Source organism: Dromaius novaehollandiae, chromosome 1, assembly GCF_036370855.1.
Source record: "Dromaius novaehollandiae isolate bDroNov1 chromosome 1, bDroNov1.hap1, whole genome shotgun sequence".
Classification (NCBI taxonomy): Eukaryota; Metazoa; Chordata; class Aves; order Casuariiformes; family Dromaiidae; genus Dromaius; species Dromaius novaehollandiae.
Genome location: NC_088098.1, coordinates 125,032,907 through 125,047,037, shown reverse-complemented (window position 1 = coordinate 125,047,037; position 14,131 = coordinate 125,032,907). Strand labels below are relative to the sequence as shown.

The 14,131-nt window shown below is 46.1% G+C and overlaps 1 protein-coding gene across 1 annotated transcript; it reads left to right on the top strand.

Moving 5' to 3' along the window:
• Window positions 1-1,712: 1,712 nt before the first annotated feature.
• On the top strand, window positions 1,713-13,727 carry NYX (nyctalopin). Its single transcript, XM_026115270.2, has 3 exons — window positions 1,713-2,321; window positions 2,740-2,815; window positions 6,261-13,727. Exons 2-3 carry the CDS (start codon window positions 2,782-2,784, stop codon window positions 7,655-7,657), a joined length of 1,431 nt encoding a protein of 476 aa, XP_025971055.2. The 5' UTR covers window positions 1,713-2,321; window positions 2,740-2,781; the 3' UTR covers window positions 7,658-13,727.
• Window positions 13,728-14,131: the final 404 nt, after the last annotated feature.

Sequence of the window (14,131 nt, the reverse complement as noted above, 5' to 3'; positions counted from 1 at the left end):
CCGACCAGGCAGAAAACACTCCCTGCTTCCTCCAGCCCCAGCAGAAAAGGCACGAGGCCAGGCTTGCCACTCCAGGCTGGCTATAGCCATGTGCGGGCCATGCATGTGGGCCAGCCCCGCTGCCAGAAGCACCTGCCATAGTGCTCCAGTGGGAGCTAGTAGTATCTGCAGCAAGGCTGCCTGCAGCAGCCGCTCACAGAGACGTGCTACCAGCCTTCCTCCAGCTCAATGGCAAGCTCGCGCCGAAGCCTGTTTTGGCAATGTTATTAACAATTTCAATACCACTTGTTCTGCAATAGGCACATACTGCTGCCGGTCCTCCCCTGCCAGTTCAACTGCTGAGGCGCATGTGTCCGTGGTGGGCTCTTCCCCCTTGGTTTAACAACACCTGCAAACCCTTCTGCTGCAGGTAGTGGAGGGCCCCAGCACCCTCCTTTTCTCTGGGATCCCTCTGCCAGACCCAGCGTCTCACCAGCTGGCTTAGGGATGTGAGAGGCAGCCCAGAAACAAGCTGCTGCCTCCTGCACAGCTAAGTTTAGGAGCTGCATTTTGCCATGAGCTGCCTCTCTGGGGGAGGCCATGCTGCAGATGATTTTCTGGTCCACAGTGGTCCTTCGTGGCCTGTCCCCTGTGAAAGAAGAGCAGTGAGGCACAGGAGAGTGTGGGCAGAAATCTGGTGCCTTGGTGCAAAACAGCCCTTCTTTGTTGTTTTTGATGAGCAGATTTTATTTTTTTACATATATATATATATATATATATATATATATATATATATAAAAATATATATATAAAAAACACACACACACACACATATATAAAACTTTTGCAAATCAAGCAGTAGGTCTAGTCCCTGGGGAGCTACCGACTGATCACACACCAAATTGTCCCCGAGCCCCACGTACCCGTCTCACTGAGCCACTGCCTCAGCACCTTGGCTACCTCGTGTCTGCACCTGGGAGAGAAAGATGCAATTGCTGCTCCTACTACTAGTGGTATGCTAAATGCTGGGGAAAAAGAAGGGACTAGTGTCTCCCCTGCCCCAGTTTTTTCATCACAGTCTGAACAGCTAGCGATTCTCTGTTTGAAAGCAGCAGAGCTGGGTTTCCCCGTGACTCTGGGAACCAGCCGCTCACCCAGCGCTATATGGCTCAAACCCTTCCCTCCAGCCTGCTCCAAGCACCAGCCATGTTAGACACTGGTTAGACACATGCACGCATTTCCTGAGGTGCCAGCCAGGCGTTTGAAGACTGGGGAGAAGCCAACACAAAATAAAACTGATGTAGTTGGGTGTTTTAATTTGCAGGAAGAGCCAAGCAGCAAGAGGCTGGATCCCCATGAAATCTGTCCTGCTGGCTCATGCATAAATTAATCAGGTGTTTCATTTCCTGAAAAAAGCAGCTTAATTCATTTAGAAACAAACAGTAGTGCTATTTTTTCCCCTCTGACACGGTGAACACAAATAACTAAGGCATGGGAGACTGCGATAACTCACTTCTTCAGCTCCACTCTCCAAAGAAACCATCATCATTGTGTCAGAAAAAGCTTTAAATAACTATTCACATCCCGAATGCTAAAATAGTTATGCACAGAACCTGCCCTTATGATTTCCATGCACCAGCTAGAGCATCACAAGCAAAATGCTCGTGGGCAGGGCAGAGCCTGTTGTCAGCAGGACCACGTATACTATGCAATCACCCCGTGCTCGCCGGGCCTCCTCCCAGTGTGGCTGGGGGCCGCCGCTTGCACGGTCTGGGCATCCACCAGCATTGTTTGGGAGCGGCTCCCAGCAAAGCAAATCACACTGGTTTCCTGTGAGTAATATGTGATCCACGCTGGGCCTCAGCATGGCTGGGAAAGCACATGCGTGGGAAGAGAGTCCTAAACTGTGTCAGTCTGGAGAGCTCGATTAACTGAAACCATAAGCCTGTGCTTGCCCCCAGATATAATCACATTTAGGCTGCACCCTCCTCTGCCATTATATAATAGGTACGGGAGTAATGACTTTCAGTAATGCTCTTCGAATGGCAGGAGTCCAATTCATGACTGTTTTTTTTATGGTGGGGGGGAGAGTCGATTGGCAGAGGGGAGAAAGAGTCAGATTGGTTTGCCTGCAATCTGTGTTTTGCTTTTGGAGCTTTAAAGGACAGACACATTCTTCCATTTCTGCTAATCCGCCTCTGATACAGAGGATTTTCCTGCCATTAAATGATAGCTTGCAAGAAAAAAAAAAAAAAAAAAAATGCGAACGCTTCCGCGAGAGACTCGTATGACTAATGGCAGACTCCTGAGCAGGAAGGAGGACGCGGCCACTGCCAGGCGAGGTAAGCAAAATATCTAAATGATTTCCATTGGGAATTTTAGTTTTGGTTGTTCAATGCTAATCTGGTTATGCTCTGTACCAGCACCTATCGCTTGGGGAAATGGCCAGTCTCTGACTGTTGGTGATCCTCCCATAGCTCAGAGAGGAACATGCCTGTGGCACAGCTGGTGGGAAGGATGCAGGTGAGCTGGTGAAAAAGAATAGCACAAAGCTGCAGGATTCGCTGAAAAGGTCAATGGTGGAAGACAGAGACTTAGCAGGAAGGTGGGGAGAGCTGGGTACTTGATCAGTTTGAAACCATATGGGAGAGCGCCTTTTTTGTTGCTCTTCCTTTCTAAACATAGAGCCTGTTATGGGAAGACGATGCAGGCAAATGACAGAGGATGAAACCTGTCTCTGCTCTTCCTGTCTGCTTTTAGATCCCTCAAGTTTGCTTGCCAGACCTGAAATGCCACTAGTGAATGATCAAGGTAATGTTTGCGATCATTTTAAATGGTGAGTAGTACTCTTACTCTATTTTACCTAGTAGTGGATTAGACAGATTGCTCTGAAAGGTGTAGGTTAAATACCTACACCTAAATTATTGTGAGCATTGTCTCTTTATCCTTCTAAAAGCTCTGCAAACAGTTTTTTTTGTTTTCTCACTTTTCCTTGCAAATACTGAGTTACCGTGTTATTTAAAAGTGAAAAGAAAACCATGTCTAGTGGAATTTTGTTCATTTCCTAATCTCACTAATGTTTTTGATCTTACTGCTTAGTTTTCATCCTTTTTTTTTTAAAAAAAAAAACCCACATACTTAATTTGAGCACAAGTCCTTTGTGTCAGTGAGTTGGAGGCATATTCCAGCTGCTGTCCTGTCTGCCGCAGTGTTAAAAGCAAAGAACATCCTTTTCTGGGAAGGGGAAGGAATAAGGATGGACAGATGGGAGTACTTCCTGCTATTTTCACCTGATACATTGAAAACTTCTGCACTCCTTCTCCCAATTTGTTTTAGAGAGAGACTCTGACCAACATCCTTCCACTGAACACTGCCAACCTGAGAGGCGGTTTTCTTTCCTGTGCTCTGAGCAACAGCACTCCCAAGGGTTTGGTGGTGTCCAGCTGGAGGAGCTTGGTAGACTTCTTCTGCAAAAGAAAGCAGGAGAATACCACAAAGCCTCCAGGGCTGAGGGGCTCCACTGAGCTCCTACTGCCTGGACGATGTCTTATAGTTGGAGGGTCCTTGAATGTTTGCTTGCCACATAGAGTGCAGTGTGAAGAGAGAGCCCTGTAAACAGAAAAGCTAGATGTGCTGTGAAATGCCACCAACCGTAGACCCAGCCTTAGTACTAACAATTATTTTGCAAATTTTTAGTTTAAGGAGAACAGGCTGGAAAATGGCTCGAGTTCAGACATTTCCTTTATGGAGCGATTAGAGAGCAAACAGGGAGGGGATCTGTTAGCAGCTTGCTCACTAACATGCTGCCAAGAGCACCCAGAAGGAGTCTGCTCTACAAGCCAGAGATGCAGCTGAGGTTGGGGTAGATGTATGTAAACTTTGAGCTAGCTTGGGACAGTCTCACTGTGGCCTATGCACATAAGCCCCTATGGATGTCACCCTGAGCCCATGCAAAGGTTCTTGTTCCAGCAGCAATATTTCCATCAGGCGTTTCTAGACAGACACCTGCAGTCAGACCTCTGCATCTCAGACTAGGCAAACCCTTAATCTGTCTGGACCTCAGTTTTACGTAACTGCAAAACAACAACATATGCCCCAGTTTGCATGCAACAAAGAGGAATGGTGTGAAAGGCAGCAAATGAGGCAGCCTGCTGAGCAGCCTGCATGAAGAAAGATGTCCTGAGGCCAGAGCATTGCCCCCCATTTTGTCCTCGGGATCCTCACCTTCTGCCTACCCAGGGCCCTGCACACAGGGAGCTTTTCTTTAGCTGTGGCTGTAAAACAGGGGCTCAGGGAAAAAAGAGAGAACATGCAAACAAACAATGACAACCTTAATAAAATCCCTCTGCCCTCCCAGAGTCCTTCACTATTGTTTATTCTTGAAGCATCACTGTTTTACTAATTCTCCAGTCATGACAGAGTGGGACCTGAATTTTGATAAAGAGGTCACAACTAGAAGTCCTTCGGGGATGCTCCCTCCACTCATATCTTTTTCAACACCCATTCACCAGGATGGTTCAAAATGAACCATGCTGAGAGGCTCCTGGGTTCACATGATGTCAATGGGGGCCTGCTCAGCAGCTGTTTTTGCAAGTCGAGTGCATGCAGAAGCCACAGCCAATGCAAAGTCATAAATACAGTGCCATGCAGGTCACCTTTAGAAAGGATGTGGAATGGATTGAGCAATTGTGGTTCAAACTGTAGTTTCATCTGCCTATTAAAGCCTTAGGGGCTACAAAAATAAAAGACTGACACTTGCTGAAGCAGATGCTTCCTAGCAAATCACCTTACTCCACAAAGGAAAGTGCTGCAGTGTCTTTAAAAGCGTGGCTCAGGAATAGAGCTGTCGTGGGCAATCACTGTACTGCAAACACCCGGGAGAGCCAGTGCAGCTGCTGGGAGCCTCCCTTTGCAGATGGTAAGCAGGACCACTGGGGAGAGGCTGCTCCTTGCCCTTCCGGCTCTTGGGGCTAGTCAAGCACACAGCAGAAATCACATGAGCCCAACAATGTTGAAATACATGCGGCTGGTGATAAAGACAATATCTCATATTCTGTTGAAATATAAACCAGAATTCTCTTCTGTGAGAACCAATAAAGCACAGTAGAAAAATCACACAGCAGCAATACCACCATTTCCTTCTAACGAGTACATGGAGAACTTGCTGGTGTGGCTTTCCTCCTCAGTGAGTGGCAGGTAGGAGGTACCTTTGAGAGCAATTACCAGATGAAATCTGTTTTCAGTTCTTGCTCTCTAACAAGGTTATTCCTCAGATGTCTGATTGCCTACACTTTTTTTTTCTTTTTCACAAAAATGCTTTTCTGTGGAGGCTGATGTCTACTGGGTTTTTTTTTGGTTCTTCTTTGATTTGTCTCCAAGAGCTTTCGCCTGCTTTTCCTCATTGTACATCCACCTGCTTGGGGCTAACTTGTCAGGAAACCACAGCAGCTGCACAATTCCAGGACATCAGGCTGATAAAAGCACAAAGCGGCTGCCCCCATCTAGTATAAGATACCATGGTGACTCTCCTGAGAATTAGCAAAATGTTGCTGGAGGTGCAGAGTACCTTTTCCGTGATGAGATCAGGAAGAAAACATCCCCCAGATGTTCCCGAATTTGCCTTTACTCATGCATTTCTACCCAAAACACAGTGGGAATGTGTTTTTAAATACTGTACTGTATCTTTAGCAGCTGGTAGTTGCCCTAACAATACTGCACTTGCTCTTGGCTCTGGTGGAGAAACGTTACACTGAATGAACAAAGTGGGGGGGGGGGGGGGGGAAGAAAGAAGCAGGGATATTGATCGTCCCCAGGCAACTAACTATTCTGCCCTGCTAGACCAGCATACCCTGCCCTCCCCTTTTCCCCATCCAAAAATACTGCAACCCATTCATAGCTACTGGCCTTCAGAGCATCTCTGCCTACTCTCCTGGCCAAACCTGTTCCCTGTCAGCATGTATCCATCATGGAGACACTGGGAAATACTCCAGTGGGGATGGTTCCTGCCCTTAGGGAGAGAAATTCAAAAGAGATGAAGTTAAGGGGCTCTGACACCTTCTCAGAGGGCTTAAAAATCTCACTGGAAGATTTCTAGGAATCTTTCACAAGAGCTCCTCAGTCAGCATATGTATATGAATATAGGGTGACAAATAGTCTGGATAGAAGAGAGGTAAAGACAGCATCATCTTTCTTTTTCTGTCATGATCATTACAGTTACTAACACATTCTCTTTCTCTCCTCCCACCTTTTTGCCATGGGGACGGCGCTTTCCTCTCTGGCAGTTATCCTTTGCGTCCCCCATGTCCATGCAGTGTGGGCCTGTGTGCGATCCTGCCCAGCCAACTGTGTGTGTACCCAGGAGCGGAGCTGCTCCGTCCTCTGTGATCGTGCTGGTCTGGGCCAGGTCCCTAGTGAATTCCCTTGTGAAGCCTCCTCTATCAACTTGGATAAAAACAACATTAAATTCCTCTCTGAGAGGGCCTTTGGTACCTTGCCATCCCTCAAAACTCTGTCGCTCAACCACAATAATATCTCCTTCATCACCCCGGGGGCTTTCAAGGGGCTGCCCAGCTTGACTGAGCTGAAAATGGCCCACAACGAGTACATTCGCTATCTCCACATGCGGACTTTCACTGCCCTCAGACGGCTCGTCAGGCTGGACCTGGCTGACTGCAATCTTTTCAATATCCCAGACAGGATTTTCATTGAGCTCCCTGTTCTGCAGGAACTTTTCTTTTTCCAGAACAATTTCCGAAGGATCCCAGGTGCAATTAGGGGCATGGACAATTTGACCCACGTCTACCTGGAGAGAAACAGGATTGAAGCGGTTGCCTATAATTCTCTGCAGGGCCTGACCAAGCTAAAATACCTGAATCTGCAGGACAACAGGATAAACGTCATTCATGAGCGAGCTTTTCAGGGCTGCCAGAAGATGGAGTATCTGTACCTGAATGACAACTTGATCAGCGATCTTCCAGAAAACTCCTTCGATGGCCTGAGGTGCCTGAAAATGCTCAATCTCGGGGGGAATTTCCTCAGGAATGTTTCCAACACCTGGTTCCGGGATCTGGTGGAGCTGGAGGTCCTCTACCTGGATCGAAACAGGATCAGCTACATTGAGGAAGGGGCTTTCGAAAACCTCACCAGCTTGGTCGTTTTGCACTTGAACAGCAACAACCTGACAACCCTGCCCTTTTCTGTCTTCCAGCCTGTTTACTTTCTGGGGCGGCTGTACCTCTTCCGCAACCCCTGGGAGTGCGACTGCCGCATCGAGTGGCTGAAGGAGTGGATGGAGAGTTATAGGCTGGTCAGGGATATTCCCTGTGCCTCCCCGTCCTCAGTAGCCGGGATTGATCTGACAGATGTGCTCTACAACAGATCGCCAGAAGGTTACTGTCTTGACCCGGTGGAGCTAAACGTCACTTCCTACAGCCCGAGCCCAAGTGGAGAGCCTTTCTCTACCACGGAGAGCAAGTTCAACAGCCTTATCTCGAAACTTCTGCTCCAGATGGGCCTTTCCGAAGATGTGGCAAACACCACTGAAGTGTTCAGTAACACCACTCTGCCAGATGGACTAACCGATGGGGTTTCTTCTGGGGCGGAGGGACACAGTATCAAAGCTGTCTCCTCGTTTCACCTCCCAGCACTTTTTACAGTGGTTATTTTGCAGAGCAAATAGTCCAAGGGCTGCCTGGAGCATAGCTCCTGCTTAAGCATTTATAGTCTCTGTACAGGTAGTCATTAGGGAAAAGTTTGCATTGTGGGCCTCAGATGAGTGTCTGGCTCCAAGCTCTCCAGGGAGTTGGTTAGATCTGCTTCTAGGCTGGGCCCCACTCAGCTGCAACCTTCTCAATGCCTGGAAACTTGTGCCATGAGTTCTCAGGGTCTCATGGGCACAAGCAGAGCTTTGTGGCAGATCAGCAATGAAAGAATAGCAATAAGGTTGAATTACGTTAGAGACGTGATTTTTCCCTCCCAGAAGTGACCTGAAAAGATACCTGTACTGAAGGCAGCGCGGCACCATTTGCCCCATTGGGTCATTTCCAACTCCCTGCAGATCCATGACCACAATCCCATTGACCTTATGCGAGCAAGACAAAGCAGCAGAATCAGACCTCGTTTTAGACCCTGGCACCCACAATGGGGCTGCTTCGCTGCATGGCGGTGGTGTAATGCAGCCAGGTGCTGATGAGTTATGCCTGATCTCCACCAGCGTGGGAGGGGGAGCAGGCCTATTCCCAGCAACATGCACAGCTGCTGCACTAGGCCTAGAAAAAGGAAAATAATAATGGGGGAGGTCAGCTGCCTGAGGCTGTGGGTTATTGTCAGGGAGTCTGAGATGAGCATGGTGTTTTGGCTGTGACTACAGACAGGATTTTTTTTATCCTTCTTCTGCTGTTGTGGTGCAGGTGAAATAAAATGAGACAGGCTCATTTTTGTCAAACAATCTTCTATAAGGAAAAGCTATTTAAACCTAACAGTTTATTTATTAAAGTCTGTTTTAAATACGTTTTTATTTTTCAAGCAATATATAGTTTTCAAGGAATGTATTGTTGCTATTTGTAGATTATTTCATGGCATGACAGCAGTAGCAGAATAGGCTGATGACAAATGCGACCAGGTCCTACTAAATATGCCAAGTCATTTTGTTTCTGCTATCAGTGTATGCCACATGTTATGTTATGCCATGTTATGCCATACTAACCAACTATGCCATCATTTTCTTTAACAGCATCTTATATGTTTTATGTATTCTGCTGCTACTATGGCCAGAAAGAAAGTCATGTTTTCTGCAACAGAGCACATTAACAAAACAATTTGATGTTTTCCTCTTCAAAATAAATTGATTGCTTAGTGCACTAAACTAAGCATTTATTTTAACATCCTTGAATTACTCTGGAACTCCTTTTACAGGCTACTCAAGTGCGTGCACATGAATGCTTATTTTATATTCTAGAGCAAATGGCAAGCTGTCTCATTACAGCATAAAGAATAGACACTCACTTAGAGCCTAAGACAGTGCTTACATCTGTATTAAGCAGCAACTGCTTTAAAAAAATAAGTGTTTGTGTACAAATACACTTTTATGATATTTCAGCTACATTAAGTCAAAACACGTGGCTTAACATAATGTGCTATACATGTTCATATGACATATGCAGTTCTCTATAACTGCTAAAATGTCATGAAATAAAAGAAAAAGGGAAACAACTTAAGAATAAACTTTCAAACATTTCCCTAAACCCTTTTTTTTCCCCACTCTTGCTCTTTTTTTAATAAGCAATTCAGCACATGAACTCCAGAAATGTGGAAATTTCCATGGTCTGGCAATCCTGGGCATCAGCTGTTTCTAATGCACAGCAGAAGATGACCACAAAGGCTGGCGCTGCCATGCGATGGGCTGGCTGGTCTGTAAACGCCATGCAATTGAAACCTGCAGCGTTAGACTCTCTGTGGGCAGCGTGGCAAGAGCAACACGTACCCCAGCCACGGACACGTGGCCTTAGACTCTCAACGGCAGGCGTGAGCCTCCTTGGCTCATGCTTTAACATGGTGCTGCTTTGGTAGGGACATGTGGGCTAAAAACAACCGCCTGAATGGCTGTCCTTGCCTCTGCCCCTGCCCCCCTCCACACACTGGTGAGTACCCACAGACACATACCAAGGGCAGGACTTTTGGAGACAGGCTTTGGGCACTGAACGACTGAAAAATGGGTAATGCACCAATGCAATGCACAAAGACCTTTTCTTAACTTCTGCGTGTGCTTAAATCTGTGATTGCCTGAGAGAATCAGGGAAATAAATAAACTTCTTAAAAAAGGGCTCAGCAATTCAGCCAAGATGCCTTGGGTCAGGTCTAGTAACACCCGTCAGGCCAGAGCTGTTGGGAATAGGAGTTACTGCGCTCGGCCTCAAGCAGCGCTGGCTGCCGGAGCGTGTCAGGTGAACACCACCACAAACGGTCCCATAGCCCTCACAGTGAACAGCTGTTGTGAAAGCTAACGTAAGCTCATGCCAAATGACCATGCGCTCCTCGACCTCCAGAGCTGAATCCTGTGAAAAGCTGAAGCCTTTTTTCTTCCACCAGGCTGTGCCTGCTGCTTTTACCGTCATAAAGCAGCATCTCCAGTGGCTTCACGACTCGTTCCTTTGGGCCGCCTGGCTTGGTTTGCAGCGCTCTGTCCAAGGAGGTCTATCACTCTACAATTAGCACCCAGCAATTTTTAGAGGAAAGCTAAATACAGAAAACTCACACAATCCTCGGGGTGATGGCTCCTCAATTCTCTGTAGCTAGACCACAATTTTTTCCCCAGCAAAGAAAGACGCCAGATGTTTGATAAATGCTTATTTGATCTTTTCCATGCACTAAATTCAGTGAGTTTGGATTTCCAGGCTATTTATGAATCCATTAATCTTCTTAAATACTAAATACATCTGTGTATTATAAAAGACTGTTTTCCAAACCTGGTTCATCCAAATGCTGTAGAGGCACATTATGTTAAGGATGCCTTTACAGAAGCAGTATTTCATCCTGTCAGGAAAGGTTTAGCAACAGAAGTTTGACACAGATGGTAGGATATTGGGCACAAATGGTTATTTTTCACTTCCTACAGGTATGGATGCCTAGTGAGTGAATTGTTTTTATAACCTGCACTTTAAATATCTGCTCTTAAATACATTAAAGCTGAAGATTTTCTTACTGTGTAATTGTTAGCATGGCTTTCAAGCTAATTATTCCTCCAAAGATATGCTTATTTTTTTAACCTGCAAGAACAGCAGATTAGATCTGAATATGAAATGTCTCAAAATGTAGGTTTTAGCAGAGATCGCACTGTGAGGTGAAGGACCAGGGGACTGTACCTAATACTTTACTATGTGACAACCAGGTCCAGAACTGTGTAATTCTGGGCCACTGACCTTGGGCATTGATAATATAGATGTCATGTAGTCAAATACCCTCTGTGCTTGCCCCAGAAAGCTTTTCCCTGTGCTACTGTAATACAGCTGTGGCTGCCTAGAAAGTGCATGGCTGGCACTGTGCTGCATGTAATGGGCTTTCTGCTTCCCCACAGTAATGGGGACAGACCTCATTTGCTCCTACTCTGAAAGCCTCTGCTCTTACCTCTGAGCTGAGAGATCAGCAAGGCACGTTTCTAGCAGCACAGGGCTTCTGGCACGTGAGCGCTCCAAATCGATCAGGAAAAGCCTGCGAGTCTCTGTGTTACCTTCGCTTTTCTCCCCTCTCCTCCATGTCGCGCCTTCCCTGTAGCCCTCTTTGCTCAGCTTGCTATAATGAGCACTGTCTTTTGCGTGTGCTTACCTGGATCAGCAGTCTTCTGGAAAGGACAGCAAAATATTTTCACTTCAAAAGGCCTGAAATGACTTTTAGTGCTGGGAAAGTTTGGGTTAATTAGAAATGCCCAGTTTGCTCTTCACAATCCTTGTTTCCTGGGTCTTAGCAAAGGGCTTGTTTCACTGCAGTGCTTAGTTATGTGGGTAGATGCCTACACATAACTGCAACTTTTTTCTTTGTTTTGAGCCTCTTGGTTCGAAAACAAATTAAATTAGAATTCTGCCTTTTGAAGGAATGCTTTGACTTTTTTATTTTCTGGGGCTGGAGTCCTGCTGCAAAACTGCTTCGGCTGGTAAACCTGCTCTTGTTAGTTGTGAGTCCATGGCTCAGAGTCACTTCACAAATCAACACTATTTGCAAAATCTGTCTCTGGCCTGCAGTCACCTTCAAAGACATCACAGAACTGTAGATCAAGTCCAGCTTTACTGAGAGCAATCTCCCCCTACAAGGGAACTCTTGGGGTCTTCCCCGAGCCCAGGTGACCATTTCTATTGTGATTTCTTGCTTGCCACTTACTCCATACTGGCCATCCCCTCTGCAGAAGCCAAGTAGCTCTCTGGAGCTCAGCAGTGCTGTGTCCTGCTAGAGCAGGGGCTGCAACACACACACGCCTCTGCTCAGAGCCTAGCTGCATAATCAATTTAAACTCATTCAAGAGAGGGTTCAGCCTAGGTGGTGGTGAGTCATACTCCCATGGCCAGGGAAGGGGACAGTGGGTGCAGCTGCCTCTTTTGATGCCAGTACCAATTTCTGCTGGCTTTGGACTGTCCATGTTATTGGACCACGGGCTGAGGTAGAGCTCTGAAGCAGGTTCTGCTCAAGGCGGGTGCGGTGCTGCAGGAGCCAAGGCTGCCCTTCAGGCCTGAGGGCTGCATGGCTGGAAGGGCTGCTCTGAGGAAGACTGTGGTGGAGAGGCTTGAGGGACTAGGCATTGAGAAGCATGAGCCAGGCCTAAGGAGGACTTCAGGTCCTTTAAGCCTCAGTCAGCTCATTCTTTGGCATCACGTGAAGACACTGCTGAAGGACGAGCAGATCTAGCAGGGCTATTGCACTGCAGTCTGCCTGCCCCAGTGTTTTCCATATCCACATGCAACAGTAGAAGGGAGACATCAGAACACAGAGCACTTCATCCCTACTTGGGGACAGAACATCTGCCACGCACCCTGATGCTACTCCCACAGGAGTGCACAGGCATAAAAATGACAAGATATGGTTGCATTCAGATCCTCCAGTGCCCTGCACTCCATACACAGGTGTGGGTAAATGGCCTGACAGTCCTGGGGTGAGCATTTCATTGCTATTTATTTGGATGTTTTTCAGTTGAAGTGATGTGATTCTGTGTGTATAGAGGAGGACATTGTCCTAATTCTCACCCACGATATCCTTTCAGTAGTGTCCCAGTTGGCAAAATCACTGCCCTGCACTGAATGTCAATCCCTGTCCCAGGTCAGTATAGAAATAATTCCTCTGGACAGAAGATGGAGAAGGAGCTGGAAAGAAATCTTTAAAGATTTTTTTCTGACTGATTGATTCATTTTGGTTGCATTTACTGCCTGTAATTGGCAAGGGATGAAACATCACTTGAACATCTGCCAAACTGGTGTCTGTTTGGATTAACCCTGAACTTCAGTAAAGCCCCAGCTGGGAGGTGACGGGGTTGCTAGCCCGAACCCACAGTGAACTTTCCTGTCCAGTTCTGCCCTCAGAGGCAGATGCTGGGCATTAACTTTAGGGAGTGCGGTGGGATGTTCATCTGAGTAGCCTGGTGTTAGGTTGTACCTCCTGTCCGAAGGCCATTCAGAGAGCTGTGTTCCCAGACTGAGGTGTCTGAAGTCCTGGGAGAAGGCAATTTGTTTTAATACATGATACCTATTAATACAATACCCTTCACTGGTGCAAGTTTTTTTACACTCACTAATGGATGCTGTTACATTAGGAGGGAGAAGGGGTCAAAGTAGATAGATAGAAAGAAGAAATGACCTGATTTGGTACATCATCCCTGGTCCCAGAATTCTATAGTATCTGTTTATACATTGTATTCCTAGAGATCATACTGGGTGTTTAACTTTGACATTGGCTTTATGTCCTTTGTATTGTTTCTTTAAATTTATAGCTACTGCCAGTAACTTCCTGTGAAATACAGCTATTAGCTATTTTGCTTATCTTGTGGAGTCTTACAGGATCTTTCTACTTGGGGAAAAAAAGTCAAGTTTAGTGCAGGAAAAATCACTGTAAATGAAGATAACTTTTGCTATGATGGCAGAAAATGCTAGCCAACTGGGACTCTGGAACTTATTGTCATTTTTTAAATGGGTTGTTATGTATGTAGCTAATTCTTGTCCTTACTATGTCTGTCTGTTATCTCTTAAAAAAAATTAAATATTGAAATTGATGAATTTTTCCTTGATATTTTTTGTGATCACAAATTCAAGAAGAACCAAATCAATTGAGCAAATATTTCTTATTCCAGAATATTGCTATTCCTCTTTTGGAATGTACAGACCCTTGTGAGAAAATAGCCTGTAATGGTCACTGTTGCTCCAGTGTGGACTTCGCAAGACAGCATCAGTTTGGAAAATGAAAAATACATTCCAGTTACTCCAAGCATACCTTTCTAAATGCCCACTTTTGCAGAGTCAAGATAAGGTTACACTAAAGGGTTTGCTCCACAAACATTAATAGTATTTATTCCCTTTCCCTCCCTGCCCCCACCATCTGGTAGGGACCTACAGAGTTCAAAGAACTTGCAGTGAACTTAAACTCCAAAACCTCCAAAAGACTGGTTTGAAAAGAGCTTTAT